The sequence below is a fragment of the Ochotona curzoniae genome, unplaced genomic scaffold (assembly GCF_017591425.1).
Source record: "Ochotona curzoniae isolate NIBS_2020 unplaced genomic scaffold, NIBS_Ocur_1.0 patch72, whole genome shotgun sequence".
Taxonomy (NCBI): Eukaryota; Metazoa; Chordata; class Mammalia; order Lagomorpha; family Ochotonidae; genus Ochotona; species Ochotona curzoniae.
In genome coordinates, this window is record NW_024467053.1 from 155,702 (window position 1) to 180,240 (window position 24,539).

General features: G+C 46.7%; 1 protein-coding gene across 2 annotated transcripts; it reads right to left on the reverse strand.

The window, feature by feature from the left end:
- Positions 1-91: 91 nt before the first annotated feature.
- LOC121168177 (protein ABHD12B-like) lies at positions 92-23,828 on the reverse strand. Of its 2 annotated transcripts, XM_040998054.1 has the most exons (13): positions 23,740-23,828; positions 19,431-19,558; positions 18,334-18,436; positions 16,759-16,878; positions 15,028-15,058; positions 12,071-12,116; positions 11,834-11,963; positions 11,395-11,432; positions 9,633-9,712; positions 2,796-2,878; positions 1,709-1,787; positions 800-918; positions 92-638 (listed from the first exon to the last, which is right to left on the reverse strand). In XM_040998054.1, exons 1-13 carry the CDS (start codon positions 23,826-23,828, stop codon positions 611-613), a joined length of 1,074 nt encoding a protein of 357 aa, XP_040853988.1. In that variant the 3' UTR covers positions 92-610. The 2 variants fall into 2 exon arrangements, with proteins under 2 accessions (XP_040853988.1, XP_040853989.1); XM_040998055.1 differs by lacking the exons at positions 18,334-18,436; positions 19,431-19,558 and having other exon boundaries at positions 95-638.
- Between the last annotated feature and the right edge of the window lie 711 nt (positions 23,829-24,539).

Here is a 24,539-nt window from a genome sequence, read left to right on the forward strand (position 1 = left end):
AGATCACTGCCCCGATCTATTCAGGTCGCTGTAAGACAACACCCCACCCGGATAACTGGGTGACACTAGGATTGTAGGAGGCTGAGGTGTTTAAGATCAAGGTGCTGGTGGATTGCAAATCTGGTAAGGGCTCTAGCCTGGCTCCTGGGTGGCACCTTCTCTGCATCCTCACATGGTGCAAGAGGTAAGGAACTTCCTCCGGCCTATGTTACAGGGCACTAATGCCACGCATGAGTACTCATCCCTGTCACCCTGGGAACACCCTTCCCCACCAAACACCCAGCCTCCTACTGCCATCACACTGGTGGTTGGACTTCAATGTGCATGTTCTGGGGACAGACAGAGAGTCCAACCAAGCAGCCACCTTCTTCACAGATACCTCCCCACCCCCAGGATCTTGGAACACTACACGTCATTAGCTGACTGCCACATTTTTGCCAAGGTGTGATTCCCCACATGGAAATTCTGCATGAAGCATCCATGCTTCCCTTATTAAAATGGCAAATAGCCTCAGTTCATCCAGGTGGCCCCATATAAAAATAACACACAACACAGACTCAGGGAGCGGAGGGCACGGTTGGGATCAGGTCTTCACTACAGGTTTCTGTCCTCAGGCCCATTGCTTGCTCAGGAAATCTCTGCAGAGAAAAGAGCAGGATCAGTGAACACATCCCCCCCCAACCCCTCCAAACACCCCACCCCACCACCCCACCCCCATCCCCGCTCCAAGGACTCAGAAACCAGGGCAGCCCAACATGCCAGGAGCAGGAAGAATGACATTGAGCAAAGGTATTCTTACCTCACAGCCATTAACAGCAGGGGACTTTTACAAAGAAGGTTGTGGTGGAAGCCAGGAGGAAAGATAACCAGCTGGACCCTCTCCTTGTGCCTATATGCTGTGCGGGCAATTTCATAGAGCTGCAAAAAAACGGGAAGACCATCTCTCAGGGGCCGGCAACTCAAAGCCAAGGGTTCTCTCATTGATCTCCCCTTTCGGAAAGAGAACAGACTAGCCTTGTCCTCCCCACCTGAAAATCCTTGCAGAGGCACGAGGAGTTGCCATGGACCCAACTCTAGCAGAGAGGCACAGAAAGGAAAGGACTGCATCTGTATTTTTTCTTTGAAATTTCAGAGAGAGAGGAGGAGCTAGCATGTACTAGCTCCTACCCACTGAGTCATTCCTCTAATTCTCAAAACAGCAGTGGCTTGGCCAGGCTGAAGCTGAGGGCTACAAACTCAGGGTCACTCACAAGAGAGGCAGGAACATAGCTATTTGAGCCATCACCTGCTGCCTGCTGCAGTCTGCATTCACAGGAGGCTGGAGTTAGGAGTAGAGCCTGGTATCTGAACCCAGCCCCTCCAGTATAGTACACAGGTGTCCCGATGAGCATCCACTACCCCCAAGACCTGCCCCCTCTGCCTGCAATGCTGCTCTGACAGACTGCAGGGAGGTTTCCACAGCAACCTGAGATCTTGTCTCTGCAGGCACAGAGGAGAAACCAGCACCTGCCACATGCATGCCTTTAGGCTGAGCAACAGCCAAGGATACTGAGGCTCACTGTGTAAGGGCAGGGTGGCTAGTCAGGGCTGTGAACACTCCTCACAACATCAGACACCTGCCAGAAACTCTCATCCAAGTGTGGCTGCCTGGCAGACAATGACCTGAGTCCAGGATGCCTCCGTGCCCAGCGCTGGGCTCTTCACTCACCTTTTTCCCACACTCCAGAGGCACCGTCCTGTCATCCTCTCCATGTAAGATGAGCAGTGGGGAAGACAGGAACTTAACGCTAGGGACAGGTGGAAGGAGCGCAGTAAGTTCACTCACCATCTTCTAGTTAACCCTTCAGGAAAGCAGGAGGCTTGCCCAAGCATGCAAGATGTCTTTACTTGACTCTTAAACCTAACAGCTTCACACGGCAAGCTTTCCCTCATTGCTGTTTTCTCTGATAATTTAACTAAATTTTCTTCTCCATGATTTTGGGAAATACTTAAGAAGAAATACTGTTACATGGAATCTGTACTGTTAGAAAGGCCTCATCTTCCTTATTGTACAACATTCTGCAGTAGTGGAATACTTTCACTGGAGACCATCAAAAATAACTTAACAGAACAGAAACTGCCCCAGGACCAACGTGATTTCTTGGTTATAATGTGTTTTACTCTCCCCAAAAATGTACCTTAGCAGGGTGGATTGGCTTTCTGGTCATGCTTCTAGCTTCATAACTCATAACAGCTATGGCATCTTGTCTCCCACTCCAAAACTGTCCCAAATTCCCATGCCCATCCCTCCCTGTCACAGTGACTCCTGGAGCTGTCAGATTCTCTCACATATGGTGCAGCCATCAACATATTGCTAACAACTCCTTTTGCAAATATCCTTAACTGTTCCACAGGGGGCATGCTAAGTTACCAAACTCCGGTAGTTGGATTCACCGGCAGGCTAGTCAGCTAGAGGGCGGATAAGATTTTGTTCCATAGGGAATAAGGCCTACAGGTGAGGGATTCCCCAAGGTGTGCTAGACTAGACCGCGCAGGACTGTCACAAAATCTGGATATGTCCTATTAAACATACGGTTCCCTTGGAGGGTTCCTAAGAGAACAAAATTGTGAAAGTCACTGCAGAAAGTGTCATATAATTCCCAAATATTCTATTTCAAAGCCTAGTGCTCATCTAAGAATGATAGATCAATATTCTAATATGTATATATATTTAGATTTATTGTCCAATAAGTCACCCCTCATTTCCCACCCAACCTCTCTGAGTGATACTTGATATTTTGTCAATACTCACTTACTTTTCATCATTGGGGAAGACTATTTTGTCTTTTTTCATGGCGTCCATAATTGTGTGCAAACATCGTGGAAATTTCTGGGCAATCTATTTTTCAGAAAAAGAAAAATTATTAATATTTGTCCCATGGCCATTAGCTATAGTCTCCCACTATGAGCCATCAGAAGTGTGACTTCCTAAATATAATAAAACTAAGCATAAATTTTACAATTTTAAACAGTAATTTATTATCATAGAGAATCTGTATAAGAAATAGAAAGGAACGAAGGAGAAATAAATCATACATATATTATTGGTGAAGAATTATTTTTTCATCTTTTTAAAAAATACAAATGGACTGTGATAAATGTTTAAAAATAGATGAATAAAAATACAAATAGCAGCACTCATTCTTGCTCATAAAGAAGCAATGGTAAGCAAAAATCTAACAATCGCTTCTTCTGTGAACATAATTAATTAGTTAAAGGATATCTCTCAAAACATGCTGAATTGATTCTTTAGTAGAAAAATCTCAACAAATAGAATGCCAGCTAGGTCTACCTTAACAATAGTCTTAACTCAATACAACATTGAGCCCCTATTCCCTACAAACATCCCTTTGAATAGAACATGAAAAGGAAGAGACAGAAACACTGAGTGTTGCTATTCACGTAGCACTTCACTCACACACATTGTCCCTATCTCCACACTGCCATACAATTTCCCAAATCCATTTATTTCTCTCCGGCTCCACTGTCCCCTGGTCTCAGCCACCCTTTCACTTGGACTATGCCAACTATCCCAGACGGCTCCCTGCCCAACTCCTATAAGGCAACCAGCAGGATCACATCAATGTGTCAATCAGATCATCACAATCTTTTGCTTAACACCCACTCGAGGCTCTTGCATCAACACCAGCATATTGTCTTGGCCTTCAAGAGCCTACAGAATCTAGTGGTCACATCCATCTCCAGCCACATGTCCTGTCATGTGACCCTGCCATCCACCTTCAGGCTCTGCTGCTATCTGCTCCTGAAGTCCTCCAGTCTGTAGCTTTTCCTTCCATTTGAGATTTTGGGATTCTTCTGAGACATTGCCCTCCTGCTCCTGCAGGTGTCAGTTCAGATGCTAATTCTAAGAGGGCGCTCCTAAGCAGCTCTCATTCCCTGCTCACCCCCTCCCACATAGTACCAATGGCGTAGTTTCATTGTTTTGAAAGCCCTTCTCACTGCTAAATTCTTCCTCTGTACCTGTGTTTTATGTGCTGCCTCAGCAATATATACACCCTATAGCAGAGGAACCATAACTCTATTACTCCTTGAGGCATCTCCAGAACCTAGAGAACTTCCCGGTATCTAATAGACCACCCCCTCAATATCTTCTGAAGATGCGATGGATTTAGGAAAAAAAGCCCTGGTGTGCTATTTGAACTGTTACCTGTCATTTTCATGTTAGTGTGACTAAATTTCAGATTCAGATAAATTTGCAAACAGGAAATACCAGCTAAGTATTGCTGGCTTTTCCCTGAGAGGGCGGAAGTGAGGGGAGCAGGGCAGTAAATGGGACCCAGCAAAGGGAAGAGAATGGGTACAGAACGGGCAGGCTGAGGCTCAACAATGCAAACTTTTGCTTCACCGTTTTTTGTTTTGTTTTGTTTTTAAGAAAACCCATGAACACTTGCCCTGTGGTTATAATATTATTTGTTATAGCTTCCGAATATTGACAGAAACACCGAGAATTCATAAAGAGCATTTTAAACACATCATTGCAGGGAACGTGGAAAAGAAATGGATGTGAAACAGTCGGGCTGGCACCAATTAATACAAACATATGCTTCCCACTTTGTGCTTGGGCTTGCTTCTGGAACCTCCCCTCCTTACAGCAGATCCTTAGCTCTTAGGCTGGGAGGCCTGCCACTGCCTCTCCTCTTTCTGTATTCCTCCTCCTCTTCTATGCTGAGGACAACACTGCTTGGCTGGCTTTCTCTTTTCCTTGATTTGTGATTTCCCCACCCCTGTAATAAGAACTCCTCTAAGGAAAAGTCAGCGAGAGACACTTTGAGGTGGTCCGTGAGGAATTCTAAGGAATAAGAAGAGGGGGCTGCATGATGGCTCAACTAGCTAATCCTCTGCCTGCAAACACTGGCATCCCATATGGGCTCCGGTTCATGTCCCAGTTGCTCTACTTCCCACCCAGCTCCATGCATATGGCCCAGAAAAGCAGAAGATGGCCCAAAGTCATGGGACCCTGCACCTGCATGCCAGACCCAGAAGAAACTGCTGGCTTCAGATCAGCTCAGCTCAGGCTATTGTGGTTATTCAGGGAGTTAATCAGCAGATAGAAGAAAAGATATTTCTGTCTCTGTTCTCTCTGTAAATCCACCTTTCTAATAAAAATAAATGATTCTTTTAAAAAAAATTAATAAGAAGAGAGTGCCTGCAAATTCCCCACTCTTCATTCCTCACTCCCTCCCAGCCAGGGCTGACCTTCGACACTTTAAGGTCACACCTCCCCTTCCAGTGGAGAGCATAGCCAGGAGCTCTTGAATGCTCCTCCTACCTCCCTTTGTCTTCTGGAACTCCACCTGCTACATATTCTTGGAACATTAGCTACGCAGAATCAGCTGGTACTTGGGGAGGGCCCCATGCAGCCACTGAAAACAACAGCTCTTAGCCTGGCTGAGTGCTCATCCCTGTCTGGTTAGTCCTTTGTGCCAGAGGCTGCTCCTGTCCAGGCTGTCTTCTTAGAGTTAGAAGACCCAGCACTGAGTCCAGCATCCTCTTCTTGCAAGGGAGATGACAATCAGAAGAGCCTCTAAGCCTCAACTCCCCCATCTCTAAGCAAACTTGTCTCCTCAATGTGTTCCTGCACCTTCCAGGAGGCAATGCCCCCCATCTGTATGGCCTTCACAGGCTACACACGTGCATAAGCATGACCTCGGTTCTCCCAACCCTGGAATGATGTTCCTGGTCCTGCCAGCCCCTCTATCATGGTGCTTCCTACCGCAGACGGGGAGGGTAGGAACAAGCACTGTATGTGCTGAGTACTCACTGGGTGATTCACAGGCATGATCTTAATTTCATTTTCCCCAAACTTCTGAGCAACAGGCCCCATCAAAGCTATTCTCAAAAACTGGGGGGACTCAGAGAAGGGTATTACCCAACCACAGCCATGCAGTGCTGGGGAAAGAGGCTGGACCTGACCCCACATCTGTATAGTCAAACTCCATGTTCTTTCCCCACTACCACCATGCTGCCTTCCTATTCTGCAGAGCCAACTTCTTTCAAAAGTGACCCGGCAGTGATCTCTGATGTTGCCTTATTTCTCACACATACATCCCGCATCTCCAAACAAACTGAAAACACCTGGAGCCTGAGGCGCCCAGCCCTAGACTAGGTCCTAATGCTCCCTGCCTCGCACCCACTCGTGCAGCCGTAATAATCAGAGTTGCAGCCCCTGGGGTTGAGAGGAGAACCCACGGGGCAGGTGCTACTGCAGCACCTGTAGCTACTATAGCTTTTCCTTCATTTAGGGATCAGAGCAACGTCAAATAGACTGCAACTGCTCCATTTCAGGGACAAGCTGAAATAGCACAAGCAATCAGCGTCGGTTATGCAGCTGATCCGCAACCACCCAGAAATCAAACCCAGGAGCCACTTTCCCTAAAGAACACGCAACATTGCAGGACTACCGCACATACATTCAAAGAGTTAGAGGAAGACTTGAGCTGTAGAAGCCCTCCAGTCGTGTACAAGGATTTTTGATGCTGTAAAGGCAACGCACATGCAGTAGAAGCCGTAAGTACTGCGAATTTTGAATTTCATGTTCTTCTAGGTGATACTTAGCACAGTGCCGTCTCACTCAGCTGGGTGACTGCTAGCCCCACAGAGTCATAAAGGGAGACCACTGATGCTCTACTCACTGGGTTTGGGGGACACCCAGTCCCATAAGGCCTGTGAAATCACTGGGTCTGGCCCTACCTAGGCAACCGCAGGCAGGACTGGGAATTCAATAAATCTACAGCACGCCAATTTTGATGTTGATCATCCTGTATGGCCCATGAATTATGTTATTAATTTCCAAATGGCCCTTGGCATGAAAAAGGTTTCCCAGCCCTGTGTGCACTGTGTAGTTCGGCTAATTGCCTGAGAGCTTAGGTATTATCAGGGTACTTTAAAAAAGTCTTAGAAAATAGAATTTTTAAAGTTGATTTAGCAGCAAAAAAATGGAATTCTATACATAATTTGTTCATAATACACATTTTCCATAAACTTTAAGAAGACTTATGCTAAATGTGGTTTTTTGGAAAGATTCATTTATTTTCATTGGAAAGTCAGATATACAGAGAGGAGGAGAGACAGGAAGATCTTCTGTCCAGTGGTTCACTCCCCAAGTGGCCTGAAGGGCCAGTGCTGAGCTGATCTGAATCCAGGAGCCCAGAGCCCCCTCCAGATCTCCCACATGGGTGAGAGTCCCAAGGCTTTGTGCCATCCTCGACTGCTTTCCCAGGCCATAGGCAGGGAGTTGAATGGGAAGTGGGGCTGCCAGGATACAAACTGGCACCCATATGGGATCCTGGTGGATGCAAGGTGAGGACTTTAGCTACTAGACTACTGCACTGGGCCCTAAATACACTTTTTAATTAAGGTTATTTTCACTGAGCAAAGGAATTATAAGGGTGTAATGCCTGGTCAATTGAGGAACATACGTGTAGTGTATGACATTTTAAATTTCAGACTTCAAAAACTCAAATTTCTCTCTTATAGTAGAAGGATAGATGATGAAGGATAAGCCTTTTGCCAAAGACAACTGGAAAAACACAGCTGGCAGGTGGGCGGGCAGGGTGGGAGGGTGGGGAACACTGTGAAAACTCTCCTGAAAGCAACAGCCACCTACTAAGGCAGCGAGGTCTTGAGCGGTCTCAGTGTAAACACCTGGCGAGGGCAGAGAGGCTGGCCTCACCCTCAGCACTGCCTTTCTCCGTGGGACAGCTGCCGAGTCAGAGAGAGCAGCAGGCGGTGTGAAATAGACAAAACAGAGGAAGGCAGTAGAATGAATGCAACAGAGGAACCACTACAGTTAACAAAGTCCGTCATACTGGAAAAGAAATCAAGATGCACCTGCTGCTTATTTAAAATGTACATAAATTCAAAGAAGACAGGAAAGCTGAGACTCGGGGAACAAAAAAAGAATAAACCATGCAAGCACACGTTTAAAGAAGGATTGGCTAATGTTGGACACTAGCCACTATTTCATGATGAGAAAGGATAAATCCACTGGGAGATGTAAAAACTGTATCTTCAAATTATTAGGCATATACACCTAATAATGGAATATCCAAAAAAAACTATACCAAAAAAATCAACAGAATTAGAATAAGTGAAACTACCGCTGAATTTGTGTGACTAAAATTTAAGAGCACAATAATTTATCATTAAGAAAGTAAAATGTCAGAAGCCAGTGCCGTGGCATAGTGTGTGAAGCTGCCACCTGTGATGTCAGCATCCCATATGGGTCCTGGTTCATGTCCCAGCAGCTCCAGCTCCACTTCTGACCCAGCTCCCTGCTAATATTGTGGGAAAAGCAGCAACAGAAGGCCCAAGAGTCTGGGCCCCTGCCACCCATGTGGGAGATCAGGATTAAATTAAATTCCTGGCTTCAACATAAACATGGCCTTCTGAGAAGTAAACCAGCGCATGGAAGCTTTCTCTCTCTCTCTCTCTCTCCCCCTCCTCTTTCTCCTCTCTCCTCAAGGTAACTCCAATTTTCAAATAAATGAGTAAAAATATATTTTTTAAAGTGAAAAGACAAAGTAATAGGAGTGTCTGTATGAAGCACTTCTGTAAAAAAAGACAACTCAATTGATGAACAGGCAAAAGTCATGAAAAAGAATCATGCAAGTGATATATCAAAATAGCTAATAAACAGAACCAAAATTGTCCAACATCATCATCACCAGGGAAGTGTAATTAAAACCACAACAATATGTCAATAGGAAACCAAGGAAGGATATGAAGCAACTGAAACTAATGTACTGTTGGCAGGAGAACAAAACAGGTAAAGTTCACTTGGATTATATTTTTTAACAAAAATCTTTTAAGGTCCGTGTTATGACACAGTGATTGAAGCTACTGCTTAGGCTGCTGGCATCCAGCTTGAGTGCCAATAGAGTCCTTACTGTTCCACTTCTGATCCACTTCCTGGTAATGTGCCTGAGAAGGGACAATGGGAGATGTCCAGTGCTTTGGTTGTTGCTACTCATGTGGGAGACCTGGATGGAGTTCCTGGCTTCTGGATTTGGTATGGCCCAGCCCAGGAAGTTGCAGTCATTTGTGCATTGGGATACCCTTCTTTCTGTAACTCTTTCAAATAAAATAAATAAATGGGAGGGGGTGGAGGGCGGGGAGTGGAGGACAATACAATGGTAGAGCAAGTTAAGCTTCAACCTGCAGGTGTAGTGTGAGGCCTGGCTGCTCCACTTCCAAACCAACTTCCTGCTAGTGGCCTGGGAAAGTAACCCAGAAAAAGCTCCTGGCTCCTGCCCAGCTCGAGCCATTGTGGCCACTTGAGGAATGAACCTGTGAATAGATCTCTCTGTCTTTCCTTCTCTCTCTGCAACTCTTTTGGATAGAAATAAGTCTTTAAAAAAATAATAAAAATAAATGAATAAATAAAGCCTTCAGTCATAATAAGCTAGCTAACAAATCCAAAGTCCTTTTGTCCCTTCTCTAACTGTAACAGGTCTCATCTCAGATTAGAATGACTTAGGAACATTTGAAAGCAGCTGAGAGAAAATAGAGACAGAATATGCAGGGAAATGACCCATACTTCGACATTCTGCAATGATGAATCAGAAACTCACCTTTAACAAGGGATAATTAATGCTTGCAACCCACATGTTTGTAAATGGAGCTTCTAGGACAATAGCATCAACTGGGCATCCTTAAAAACAAAATAAAATAGAAATCAGTAACTCTTCTACTCAACATCTCTTTTCTTATTTAAGTGGATCTTCAAGGTCTTAAACATGAACATCATTTGTGCAGCTTATTAGCAAAGCAAATTCCTCTGCACCATATGAATGAGTATGAATCTCGGGAGGGTTATGGCGGGTCTTGCTAACAAGCTTAAGACAAACAATGGCTGGAAGACATTGCCACCACCTTTTCCCTCTTTAAAAAAATGTTATCTTATTTGAAAGGCAGACAGTTTTAGCGGTATCTTCCATCCTTTTTTTTTTTTTTCAAAATGCCTGCAGCACCAAGTCAGCCTGAAGCTAGGAGCTAAGTCCTCCATGTAGGTGGCAGGGGCCCAAATACTTGAGCTATCCCTGTTGCCTCCCAAGGTGTGTCTTAGCAGGAAGCTGGAATTGGAAGCAGAGCTGGAACTCAAAGCCAGGCACTACAGGATGGGATGCGGGCCTCCCAAGCAGCATCTTAACTGCTGTGCAAACCATGCACCCCCAAACCACTACCTTCTAAGAACACAACTGGATTGCCATAGTTTAGGTAAGTTAAGAAAGCAAAATAATACAGGTATAAAACATCCATGCACATGCGGATGTGTCTGAAGGCACATGAAAGCTATTGAGTGGTGGAGGACTGCAGAGCCAGCACCAGAAGAGAAAAGCTTACCACGTTCAAGCTGCCTTTCCCCCTCCAAGCAACTGCAGCCTTGAAAGCAATGGGCTAGCTGGGAAGATGAGAACCCAGGTAGGACTTGGAGCTTTCTCACAGTCTAACCTTGTCTGACCTGCAGTTTAAGGTCAGACAAGGGAGGACCCCAGTGCCTGTCCTTTGGCTGTGGCCTCAAAGGGCTTCCCCCTAGGAGCTATGGTGAGCAAGGAACACACCAGCCTCAGAGCAACCAAAGCCCAGTTCCCCATCAGCTCAGTCTCTGACTGCATTAAGGTGAGCTGTTTCTGCCATAGATACCTGTCAGAAGAAAAGCAAGCTACTGTAAAAGAAGATACTGCTGTCATGTGTCAAGTGCACTGTACAGTTTTCCATAAACAGTGTGCTGTGTATACTCAGTCTAGAGCAACAAGGTAGATAAGAATAGAACCACCACACCCTACCCACAAGAAGAAAGCCTGGCAGGTTTTAAAATCTTGGAATCTTAAAATTCTATAGCATTTATCTTAACATCGCTATATAGAGTAAATTCTAATTTTTGGTCTAAAAAAATTATCTGGCCCAAATCACAGCCTAATTCATTAAACCAACTTGGCTCTAGATGATGTACATTTTAAACACATACCTGCAACAGATTCTGATTCATACAGTTATGAGAAACACTAATCCAAATACAATGTACAATGGCCACAGTTAGCACTTCCTCTCTCTCGTCTCATGATGCATGATTTTCCTCTCCCAGCATTTATATTATTGCCACTTCCCACAGAAAGCTCCTTCAAAGATAATTTTGTTTTTTTCCTTAATACTTTCTTTGTGTAACCTGGAGAAGTAGCTATTATTTTATGTGCAATAGAGCTGGAAAGTTGATTACCCTGTCAGATTACCAAGGTGTGTTGCTTTAGGTATTTGTGTGTTCAGACTGTACACACTATATTTTCCCAATGAAGCAAAAGCAAAAAAAAATTCCCCTGAGGTAGTTGATATTACCTTTCTCTTCCAATACTTTTGCAGCATTTGTTGCAACTCTGTAAGACAATGAAGATTAGTGCACTTGTGAAGCAATGAGCACACAGTAAGCAGCATGGATGCTTGGGATGAGCGCCTGGCGGAAGCTCCGGGCCCTGGTTGGAGAATACTGTACATACAAAGTTGCACACAGGATTCCAAGAGCCTCCCAGAGCCCTCATGAAGGTCCCTTTCCCTGAAACTGCTCAAGGGTTTCTTGGACTCCAGGGTCACAGGCAAGCACAGCCTCGAAGGTCACACCAAGACGAGCAAGGTCTCTGGACTCTGTTGGAATGAGAGGATGCCGAGGAGAGCCTCTGCGCCCCGAGCCCCATGAGTCTTCTGCTGCTGCCTGCTGCTTTGGATCCAAAAACAAGGCCCTGAGGCCCCTCCCTCCAGGTACTCTGTCTTCATATCTCACCCTGTGCCCAGCGAGTGGCCCCAGAGACACACGGGGGTAGTGCCACTTCTTGCCTTGGTCCACTCATAGACACAGACAGCATCCACAGTCAGTCCTTCCTCTGAAGGCTTCCCCGTAGAGTCCCCAAATCCTGGCAGCAAGGAAATGCAAACACATTATCACGAGCTCCAAAAGGAGGGAGATTGAAAAAATCAAAAAGCCTCCTATCAATTAAGAAAAAGTTTTCTTAATACATACCTCTGTAGTCAACAGACAGCACGTGAAAGCCACCATCACTCAGCACCTGAATAACAAAGCTGCTGTCATCACTTGAGTTAGAAGATGAAAGTGGGACTGGCCCAGTGGCAGAGTGATCTTCCACTTGTGGTTCTGCTATACTGTGTGGGTGGTCCCAGCTGCTCCACTTCCAATCCAGCTCCTGGATTATGGCCTGGGAAAGCAGTGGCAGCTAGTGCAAGTCATTGGGCCCCTGTACTCACGTGGGAGACCAAAAAGAAGCTCCTGGCTTCCCAGGTTTGGACTGGCCCAGCTCAGGCTGTGTGGCCATTTGCAAAGTGAACAGTAGATGGAGCATCTCTCCATCTCTCACTCTCTTCCTCTCTCTCTCAATCTGACTTTCAAATAAAAGTAAACAGAAAAAAAAAAAAAGAGGAAGAGGAAAAAGGTAAAAAGAAAACAGCAAAAGGACCTCATCGACACACAGGTCCCTAGCTGTGGAGGTTTAACAAATGAGGAGAGGGTACAGTTTCAAAATGTGATGCTTGACTCCAAACTTGAGATCAGACTGGGTGGGAAAGAGGAGAAGCAGCTTGGCTAAGCAGGGCCAACAGCCCAGGTGGCTCCCTGGCTCTGCCACTTGCTTGCTGTGTGACCTTGGCCAGGTTACATAACAGTGCATGACTTCTCAAAAAGTATAACACAACAGTCCTTACTCACAGGGTTGTGACAGGATGGCATGACATGGTGTGCTCAGTTTCCTGGTTACACAGTAAATGTTTCTGTAACTTTGCATTCTATTTCAAATGTTTGGGGTTTTTTTTGGGGGGGGGGGCAGAGCGTTTACTTGAAAGGCAGAGAAAAAGAGAGGGCACTTCTCACCCCTGCTCCGCTCCCCAAATACCCGCAACAGCCGAGGATGGGCAGGGAACCAGGAATCCAGGCTGGGTCTCCACTGGGTATATTAGACCCCAACTACTTGCACCATCACCAGCTGCTCCCAGGGGACACAGTAGCAGCAAGCTGGAATCTGGGACTGGAAATCGCATCTCCCAAGCAGTGTCCTAATCATTGTGCCAAACCCCCTTCCTCTAATTTTTATTTTTTGGTGGACATGTAAGTATGCATATTTATAGGATACAATTTGATTCTTAAACAATTTATTTTTACTTGAAAAGTGGATTTTTACAGAGAGAAAAGACAACAAGGTCAGTCTTCTATCCAAAGGTTCATTTCCTAAATGGTTGTGTGACCAGAGCTGAGCTGATCCAAAGCTGAGAGTCAAGTCTTCCTGTGGGTATCCCAAAGTGGGGTTCAGGGGCTCAAGGACTTGGGCTATCCTACACTGCTTTCCCAGGCTATAAACAGAGTGCTGGATCGGAAGTGGAATAGCTGGGACACAAACCAGTGCCCATAAAGGATGCCAGCATACAGGAAGAGAATCATCCCACTATGCCACTGCACTAGCCCCACAGTTTGAGTTTGTAAAAAGATTTGTTTATTTATTTGAAAGAGTTACATGGAGAGAGGGAGAGACAAGGCGACAGAGTTCTTCCATTCACTCACTCACTTCCCAAATGGCGGTGATAATGAGGGCGAGGCCAGGCTGAAGCCAGAATTCAGGAGCTTCCTCCAGGTCTGCCACCTGGGTGGCAGACCCCGGAGCACCTTCCCCCACCAGTGGATCGTTTACAACATGATCCTCCACCTACCAGTGCAGGCATGCCATCTGAGTGCCCATTCATGTCCTGGCTCCAGTTCTGATCCAACCCCATGTGTATGGCAAGGGAAAGCAGCAGAAGATGGCTCAAGTCCTTGGGCTCCTGCACCCATGTCGGAGACCCCGAAGAGGCTCCTAGCTCCCAGCTGCAGCTCAGCTCAGCTCAGCTCAGCTCAGCTCCAGCCACACCAGAGAAAGACTGACCTCTCTATCTCGCCTCTTTTCTCCATAATATCTGCCTTTCATGTAAATTATTCTCCAAATAAAAATAAATCTTAAAAACACACACATTCAAAAACCTGGCATGGAAAGAAAAAACTTCAAATAGCATCACCTATGTCCTTAAGAACTTAATTGATTTTCAAAATCTTCCCTAGGGGGGGAAGAAAATGAAATGATTTCACTAGTGAGTTCTACTAAATATTTAAAGACAAAATAATAGCCAATAATACATCCTTGGGAACACTGAGGGATCAAATTGCTTTCAAATTCTTTTTAAGACATCCACAACACTCTGATATCAAAACCCAATGAGTACCAGTAAGAAAAACTGCAGAACTCGAGTCGCCATAAAACAGATGAAAAATCTTTAAATAAGTAGCAAATCAAATCCCCAAAAAAGTGAATTATTACATTACTTTTTCCTGCCTCTTACTACTTCCGGCGTTTCTGTGACACTGGTTGTCCTGGCACTCCTAGCCTAGCACGCGTTCAGCGCTGCCTGCAGGGCCTGACCCAAGAGGCTGAACGCCTCGTGTGGTGCAGACTTCCTCAGGTGCCCGTTTGGCTCCAGGTACTCTCAATCCACCCCTCTCACCCCACAGGAGAACACAAAGATTGCAGGAATGCAATGAAAAGTCCATTTTGAAATTGTATAGACAAGTGGTCTTCAAAGGTTCGCAGGTAACGCGTATGATGAAAAAACGCACTGATGAATCTCAAAATGTTTGGAGCTGACAACAACTTATCTTTGCATTGCTCATTTCCATGCGCTATTTGAACTCCCCTTATAACGCAAGCATGCTTGTTGGGGACCCAGAGGTACCCACAGCTATTGGATGCCTCATAGATAGCACAGGAGGAAACATCTGCTTGCAGGCCTACGGCCCCAGACACAACAGCCCATCCTGACCGCCGCCCTGGGATCTCCCACCAGAGAGCCAGACTCAGGACTTGAGGAACCCCTTACAGCTGCAGCTCAGAATACCAACCAGTGCCGACTTAGGAACCCCGGGCCTTGAGCCTCTTCCAGACGTACCTTTGCCAGCCTGATTCTGTGAGATGCTGCCCTGTAAAGGAGATTGGAAAAAATGAAAGAATGAGCAACTGTGGTGACAAGTTCAGTGAACGTCACCTTCAGGCTCGCATTTAATCTCACATCTGTCTTAGGTGAGAGAGGTTAAGTAACCGGGAGACAAAGTGCTTTCCTGCGTGGAGATCAGCTAAAACGACTCAGGGGCTCCCCCTTGTGGCACAGCCTCTAAGTCGGCCTGGATGCCCAGATCTCTCAAGTGCTGCCTAGCATCAGTATTTGATGAACTCCTGAAAATCCATCTCTTTTTCTTTTTTTTTTCTTTAATTGACTTTTTATTTTAATACTTATTTAGCAATATTTAGAAATATTTATTTTTAATTTATTTAAGAATATTTGGAAGTTGCAGGCCCATGTGGGCCTCCGATTAGGATAGAGAGGGTTACCCATGCTTGCGCCTGCTCTCTGCAGTCCAAGCTAGCTTTGCAGCAGAGAAGGTCTCCCAAGCTATCCTTTGCTGCACTGTCAAGGCCTTCAGCAGGCTGTGATTCTTCGGGGCATGTTGGAGGAGGGGCTGTGGTCCCTGACCCCAGACCCCGCTCCAGCCCTGGGGGACACTAGAAGTCAAAGGCTGAGCTTGCCTGTGCGCCAGCCTCCTCTCCCTGATCTTTGCTGCCAGGTGACCGCTCTCTCAAGACTTGGCCTTTTTTCATGGGCCTTCCTGAAGGTGTTCACGGAGAACACCATCTTTAGGTGATGCTCCAGGTTCAGGGGGACAGAGATCTCCCCAGAAATCCAAACTGCAAGGTCTGAGGCACACATGCACAGCCTTAAAATGAATTTCTCAGCTTTGGGTGTAACGAAGCTGACAACTATCAAGACCCCTTAAGTAACACCCTTGCAACATGTCCCTGTGTGCCCCATGAACACCTTCAGGAAGGCACTGCTATGGAACTGTGATGAGTCTTCAAAAAGTTCATGGAAAACACCGATCACTTTTTGAAGTGTGCATAGATTTTTTTTTGCCCCAAAACATTAATATTTTTTAATGTTTCATGTACTTGGAAGTCAGAGAATGACACAGACAGGCTGGTTGTCCATCCCCTGGTTCACCTTACAAATGCCCACAACAGCCGAACTGGACCAATGCAACCAGGAGCCAGGAACACAGTCCAGACCTTCCTGAGTAAGTGGCCCAGAGCCACCTGAGCCACCTGCATTGTCTCCAGAAGTCCTGTCAGCAGAAGGCTGGACCTGGGAGCAGGGCCAGGACTCCAGCCCAGATGCTCTGCCTTGGGATGGCTTGGCTAACCCACACCTAACACTCTGAAATCAGTGGGTTGGCTAAACCACTGGGTGTCTTAGCCACTGTGCCAGGTGCCTGCTGCTCAACTTGTTCTTTAATTCCATTTTTTATGAATTTGGCCAGTACCCCTGAAATGCACCAAGTAAACCAGACACTTCTCAGGACTCAAGGAGCCCCCGCCCTCTTTGAAATCAACACCCACGTGTTGGAAGAGCTTCTCTTTTTTTCCTTCTCAGTGAAGGACCCACATGATTGTAGATATTGAATATATTTTTAAGAGAAGCCTATTGCCAGAACAGCCTCAGATTTCAATAAAACACAGTAAGCACGTGAAGGCATGCAGAGAGGCGAACTCAGCCATGCTCTTGGCTTCCACCAGGGGGATACATTGCTTCAATCTCAAAAAATAAAACCCAAGCAGAGACACAGACCTGTGCTGTGCACTGCCGTGGAGATAGACGATAATTGGGTTCCCGTCCTGCAGGGCCGCTTCATACCAGAGCCGGTCCTTCCCCTTGGCTTCATCCGCCCGGCAGCCGGGCACCGTGTGCCTGGAGAGAGAGGAGGGGTGCTCAGCACAGCAGCACAGAGGGCACTTCTCCACCCTCCAGAATCAGACAGCCACTGCGTGTTACGCGTACAAGGGGACTTCACATTGCTTGGGAAAATGAGAAGATGAGTTTATTTGGTGTAAAAAGTATTTTGAAATCCATACATAGCTTTTTCACAACACCCATTTCCTGTGAGCCTCTTTTAATTATTAAATTTATAAAATCTATTTTATTTGTAAAACAGAGAGGAAAAGGCAGACCACAAATAGAACGAGATCATAGTACATCATGGCAGTATGATAAATTGGAGAGAATTTAAGAATTTAGCTTCTGTGGGAGAAAAGAACTTCAACTTGAAACAAAGCTTATTCTGTGCAGTGCACCAAATGACTTCATTATTTCAAACAACATTGTGAGCTCCAATTTTCCTGCTTATTCAAGCCAATGAGCAAACCTCAAAAGTGCAGAGGTTGTCCTATGACAAGTAGCAGGGGACTTGAAGGACTGGCGTAGAGGGGAATAAATCTTCACTCCTCCCAGTTATTGAAGGGCAGAAAGTCCACCAGTGTCACAAAGACTCTGTACTGAGTAGCAGGTGCACTGCCCGCACTACATGCCTTGCTGTTGTTGGCGACAACTGACCATGCAACCAGAGATCAAACAGAAGAACAAAGAATAAGATCTCCAAATTTCCACTCTTAGCTGTTAGGTGAGGAAGAAGGGACACGGAACTGTATTGGTTCCTAAATATTCTATAATTCGGAGATGTGAATTCAGGGAGATGAAAGATATAACAGGACCTTGGAAACTTGGTGGATAGGAGCAAGTACTTGAAACAAACAACAGGAAAGTCTGTGATTAATAGAGGAAAAAAGAAAACACACACACACACACACACCTTCCCTGGACGGAGTTACTGAATGCCCTCTGCAGTCCAAGCCTGTGCTAAGAATGCAAACCTGCCAATAAAGACAAACCTGTTCCAAATAACCATGCAAGATGTCATTATGGGGCAAAGAACTGTCATAAGGTATAGGCTCTGGCAGCCCCTGAGAGCAAACACCCAAAATTGAAGGTGAGAAAAAGCTTCCTGAAAGCTCAAATTCAAATGAGATCCCAAGGACAGTAGGCAATGCTAGGGTGGATGGAGGGAAGGAAGGGGGCAGAGAGAAGGAAGTGCTGGGAATAGGACATGCCCTGGGAGGGGGTGGCTGGATGGACAAGAAGGCTAGGCAAGGCCAGAAGCAAAGGCTGATGTCTAAGACCTTATACTGCAAAGGAAAATTCCTGTAATGTAAAATCAGGCAGGCCACACTTCCATGGAAAAGGAGCAATTTCCAGGGCCCCCAGAGAACCCCAACCCCAGCATCAGCAGGTGACACGGCGCCCCTCCCTGTATCCATCTCACAGGACAACCTGTCTGCCCAGCCGGCTCGCGTCCACTGCGGCACTCACCAGACTCCCAGCATCACCCCTGGTTCAGATCTGATGTAGAAGTTCACCGTGTGGGGAATCTTTGCCTCTGGCTTCTTTAAGTCCACAAGAAAAGGGGCTTTGTCTGGGAATGAGAAATCATTATCAAGACCAAACCTCAGAGTCAAATTCCTCATCTTCCAAAAAATTTTTAAAAAGGGCAGGGGGGTGAGGGTTTGATGAGCCTTTTTATGTTAGCACATTTCTAAGTTGCAAGCTACTACACTAAGCTCCTAATTAAGCAGTTTATCATCCAGGGCTGACATGCCAAAAAAGTTAAAACAAAACAAAAAAAAAACCCACCATGGTAGCTGGTAAGACAATAAGTTTGTTTGGCAGAAACATAAGAGAGATCAGAAGGGAATAATGAATATTTATAATCCAAGTCTCACCTAATGGTCACAAGCCCAGACATGTGCAGGAAGAACACAGGTATGCTAGCAAATGCTAGCAAGAACCAGAGACTGTGACACCAACACCTTGCTCAGCAAAAAAAAAAAAAAATATATATATATATATATATATATTATTTCTTCTTTGTATTTCTCATTCAGTTAATTCAGATAAGAATAGGAGGGTATGGAGCTAGCACTGTGGTATCACAGGGTAAGCCATGGCCTTAAAGTTCAGTTCTGGCTTCTCTGCTTTCCGTCCAGCTCCCCACTAGCGTGCCTGGGAAAGCATCACCAGACAGCCCAAATGCCTGGCCCTGCCACCCTAGTAGAAGACCTGGTTAAATTTCCAGGTTTCACCTGGGCTAGCTCCAGGCATTGTAGCCATTTGGGGAGTGAACCAGCAAGTAGAAGATTCTCTCTCAAAATAAATAAAATAAATAAATAAATAAAACTAAGAAAAGAAACTGGCAAGCAGAAGGCAAGCAGTCCTGTGTCTACAAACCCCCAACACCAACAGTCTGCCATTCAGAATTTAAGTCCATACTGAACAGATTTCAGACTGACCACCCACAATGCTACAACTGACATGTCTTTCTCATTTGTCACATCTAGCAGGGTTAATAAGTTCTTCATTTGGAAAAAAAAAAATGATGTAAGTCAATTCATGGAAAGAGAAATACTTACAAAAATTAAAATAAATTAGCATTTCCATCAGAGGAGGAAAAATGTGTTCTTTTAATGATTTACTGATGAAGCTGTTGTACAGAGCAGCAATTTTGCCTCCAAGTGTTGAGCAGGAATGCGGAACAGATCTGTAAGATATTGAGAAAGAAAGCTTTCAACATCTGTCCAAATATTGTCCTGTGGGTTTTTATTTTTTTCCTCTTGAAATCAAGTCAGATTTAAGAGACAAAGACTGGGCATCCCAGCTAACCTGGCTTTTTAAAAAAATCCTTTACCAGCTGTATGTGACTGACTGCCTGCAATACGGGCCAGGACTGGAGACCCAGGAGGAAGCATGTGAACCAAGCAGGGAGGCTGAGCACCCCTCCGCCATCCCCGGCCAGTTGCTGAAAAATGCAGAGCATGAGGGGGCGAAGAACATGGCAGGGAATGAGCTGGGTATGTTCTCTTCAGTTCGCCCCACTTAAGACCAAGGCTGGACCCCAAGGGCATCAAAAAACAGGATTCACACAGTTCAACAGTAGCCACATTTTAAAATCTATCACGGTTCAGTGCTGTGTGTGCTGACTAATATGAGTATTTGTCTACAGCAGGGAGCAAGTAATCATTAGATGCCCTCTCTTCTGACTAACTCTTAGGAAGGAATGTGTCAATGAGGGAAGACCCCACTTCTGACCGGGGTCTCTAGAGGGGAGGAGGAGCAGAAAAAGGACTGAGAAGCCAAGGGGACCACGAGTGGCTACAGCCAAGCTGGAAACCATGCAGGGGCAGGATGGAGCCGTGTGCATCTGGCTGGCTCTGTTGCCCCCGGTGACAAAAATCCTCCATCTCAAGCCACGTTTCTCAGGAGGCCCAGAAGAGTCAAGGGGTAGGAGAGATCAGTGTCATTGTCTTTGGCTTCCAATTTTTGTCCATAAGATCACTTCACCACAAGTAAACACCTTCCCCTGCTGTGAGTGATCAATACTAGGCTGAGGTTAGAAGACTACAAAACACTTTGATAAACTGTTTTCCCTCATCTTGATTTTTTTTTATAGACGACAACTGTTGTCATCTTGGCTTTACAGTTAAGCCACCCTCTCAAAGTAACAAGTGCATTGATATCACAGTCCAGAAATGTCTGCCCAGCATCCTGGGATGACGATGAACCAGCCGCGTGGTCCTACAGAGTCTAATTACCACCCAGGTAAGCAAAACTGAAGGCCAGGATCCAGACTGGCCAGTGGAAGGAAATCGTGCTCTCAACAAATCTTGTTTTAGAATCCCCATCTTTCCCCTCTGCACTCTCACTTCCTCTGTGGGCTCCCTCACCCATGGCATTGCCCCTACCTGCTCCTCTGTTCTTAGGAGACTTCTGCTAACAAAGTCTTCCAAGAAAGACCCCCCACACACAAAATGAACTCTCCCTCCAGTGTTAGTGGATTTAAAAATCAAGGCACTCCTATATGTGGGGGAGAGGTACAAAGGGAAAGGACGTGAATTTCCAGTGATTTCTGCAAGAAGCAGGAAAGAGATGGGAGCTAAGACTCGGGAATAGCTTCCCAGCTAAATCACACATGGGTGATTGCTGGCTCACACAGTCAGCAGGAAAGAAACGAGGATGTTGTTTCATAATAGTTGCAAATAGTTGCATGAAGATGGTCGCAAAGATAGGACAGGATTCCTCATAAATTTCAGAAGTCACATCCCAGAGAAGCCACTGAGAGCCACAAATGAAGCCCAGATAGATAGCAATGAGATGTCGGAGATGCTTCCCAGCAGCACCTGCTCCATCTCCAGACACCACACTCTGTACACCCTGCCTGTCCATCTCCTGCTAGGGCAGCTTTTGAAGGAGGGTAAGACAGTCTCCCTCTAAGTTAGCCTTTCAAGCCCTGCCTGGGAAGTAAAGGCAAGAGAGGGGACCACGTCTGTAGTTAAGAAATAATTCAGCCAAGACCCTCCTCCCATAAAGCTCAAGGAGAGAACAGTGTGGCTGGACCCCAGGGAGCATCAATAATGCAAAGCCCTTCTCTTCACCATGGGCCTGTGATGTGACTTCCTTGGAACAGAAGGCAATCAGAAGCCCCCAGCAGCTCTTCAACATCATTTGAGCCCTGACTTGGCCCATTGGCAGCCTGCCACATCAAAGGGCACCCTGGGGCCTGATCACTGCATTGCCCACCCTTTGATCAGCTCTGGCTGTAAAGATACCATGCAGTGTCCCCCTGGGGCCATAGCACCTGCCTGCGTGTTTCTCACTGGTAAATTGGGGCAAATCCTTCCAGCTCAGAAGTGTTTTTCCTGTACCTTTATGAAGCCCAAATGTAGCCACAATTGTGAATCACCAAGCCAAAACATAAAGAGGAGCTATTGTGCTTGGGGGGGGGGGTGCGCAATTCATTCAGCCAGCATGTGTCGGAATGCCCAACAGAAGACAACTGACACTGTGCAAAGAATGCAAGACCTTTTCCGCCTACTGCGGGCTTCCCTCTCTCTGCACCCTCCAGAAATGGAGTAAGTTGGAAGGGGATAGTAGTCCTTTGGCTCCCCTCAACTTCCTGGGTGATGACTGCTTCTATTTTTTAACTTAAAGAAACCAGTCTGGAGTGGAAACTTACTGTCCTGGACCCATGCACTGTATAAGTAGCAATTGTAGCTAACAAAATGTGAAACTCCCCAGTGCATGAGAAAACAGTCCTGGAACACATCCTATGATGAAGTGTTGAGGCTCACCACACATGTCAATGGACCCAAGGCCCTGGGCGGCGCTGGGCACAGGGCAAGCTCTCCATGTATTTGCTGATGGAGCCTCTGATTCAGCCTCTGGAGAAACAAGCTGGGTTCCAAGTGCCAGAAAGAGGCTTGCGCTTAGGAATCCACACAGCCTTCAGTAGATGAAATGCAGACGTGTGTTAACATTTCATTCTTTCTTTTTTTCTAAAGGATTTATTTTTTTATTAGAAAGTCAGATGTATAGAGAGGAGGAGAGACAGGAAGGAAGATCTTCTATTCGATGATTCACTCCCCAACTGAGCGCAACGGCCGGTGCTATGCTGATCCAAAGCCAGGATCCAGGGACTTCTTCCAGGTCTCCCATATGGGTGCAGGGTCCCAAGGCTCTGGGCCGTCCTCGATTGCTTTCCCAGGCCACAAGCAGGGAGCTGGATGGGAAGTGGAGCTGCCAGGATTAGAACCGGTGCCCATATAAGATTCTGGTGCGTTCAAGGTGAGGACTTTAGCCGCTAGGCCACGCTACCCAGCCCAACATTCCATTCTTTCAGAAAGCATCCCACGGGTTGTTTTTACTGACTGGTGAGGCAGATAACAAAGCCCCAGCCCCCATCTCCCACCCTAACAAGGTAGCTTGTTCCCCAGGCTCTTTACAGCCAAAAAAATGCAAAGCTGCAGAGAAGAGGAAAGAGGAGGGGAGTGTGGCAAGTGCAACCCGCAGGCAGGCTCAGCCTGGAGCTGTCACCTGCTCTAAGCCCTGGGAGCAACAGAAGGCAAGGTTCCTACCTGTCACCCTCACAGGACTTGCCAGAGCCACATCTCCTGCGTCTAGATGTGATTCCTGGCCATTCTGTAATCAGTAGAGAAATGCAGCCAAAGGAGTGAGAAGGGAGCGAGGCAAACAAGAGAGTCAGTACCTCCTCATGCCAACAAGCTGCCCAGAACCTGGGTCTCCACCTGCACATGGTTACCATTCCAACAAGACTGGTTCATGTGCCGCTGGTCTGCTCAAGAAATTTAAGATTCTCCATCAAGGACTCACAGAAGGGAGGGAGGAAGGGGCAAAGTGGAAATCTCTGAGAGACGTTTCCAGATTTGCAAAGGTAATGCCAGGTGAGCATGGGGGTGGCTCTTCAGATTCACCCCCAGGGAGCTCCCGCCTCGAGCCAGGCAGCCAATCAGGCACTGGCTTTCTGAGCCTGTCTGCCAACGGCCCTTGACCTAAGAGGATGTCATTCAAGATTATAGCACCTGGCTGTTGCCATTATTTGCAGCCATATTCCTATCTGTCCCTGATATCAGTAAAATGGTCAGGAAAGGACTGGCACGGATTCTGATCCATCTTTGCAAAGAATCTCTACTTTGGGGGTGGGGAGGGAAGAGAGACGGGGGAGCGGGTTCCCAGAAGTTGCAAAGTCCTGCAAAGTCAAACCCCGGGAGTTTCCCTTGTCCAGGCAGGGATTAAGGCTGAGGACTCAGCATCTGTAAGAGCCAGGAGGACGGCAGGTCTCTGGCGGCAGCAGTGTGGTGGACCCCGGCCCCAGGAAGGGGTCTGCCCCAGGCCAGCACCCCGGCCAGAGCAACCAGGTGTACTCACCGTATGTTCCGCCCCACCATGTCACACCATTCCGACACCAAGCCGCGGCCGGGGGCCTCCGGCGCCGCCTTGCCCTCCTGTGTGTCCATCCTGTTCTGTGTCCAGAGCTACCGGCTCAGGGAGCCACTGCCCTCACTCACCCCACCCCTGCGGCGCCCGCTCCCGCCCTCCTCCGCCTCCGCAGGTGCAATGCTCCTCCAGGGTGCAGCGTGCCGCTGGGCTCCTCCACCACCCACACACCGGGAGCAGCAACTCCTAGTACCTGGTCACTCGCTCAGCAACTGTCCCCTTTTAAGTGGCTTTCCATTAGGCGTCAGAGTACACAGAGCAGTGCGACAGACAAGAAAGGATCTCAGGGCTAGCTGTGCAGTATTTTCTCTCTCTCTCTCTTCATTCTCTCTCTCTCTCTTTTTAAGATTTATTTTATTTTTCCTGGAAAGTCAGATTTGCAGAGAGAAGGAGATAAGAGAGAAAGATTTTCCATCTGCTGATTCATTCCCTAAATGGCCCCAATGGCTGGAGCTAAGCTGATCTGAAGTCAAGAGCCCAGAGCTGCTTCTGGGTCTCCCAAACCAGTTCAGGATCCCAAGCCTTTGGGCCATCCTTGACTTCTCTCCCAGGCCACAAGCAGTGAGCTGGATGGGAAGAACTGCAGCCGGGACACAAATCAGCGCCCGTATGGGATCCTGGTGCATGCAAGGTGAGGATTTATCCACCAGACTATCGAGTATTCTCCTTGAAAATTGTTTCCATCATGCGTGTTTGTGAAAGCATTTTCCACCTGCAGACACAAGCCAGGG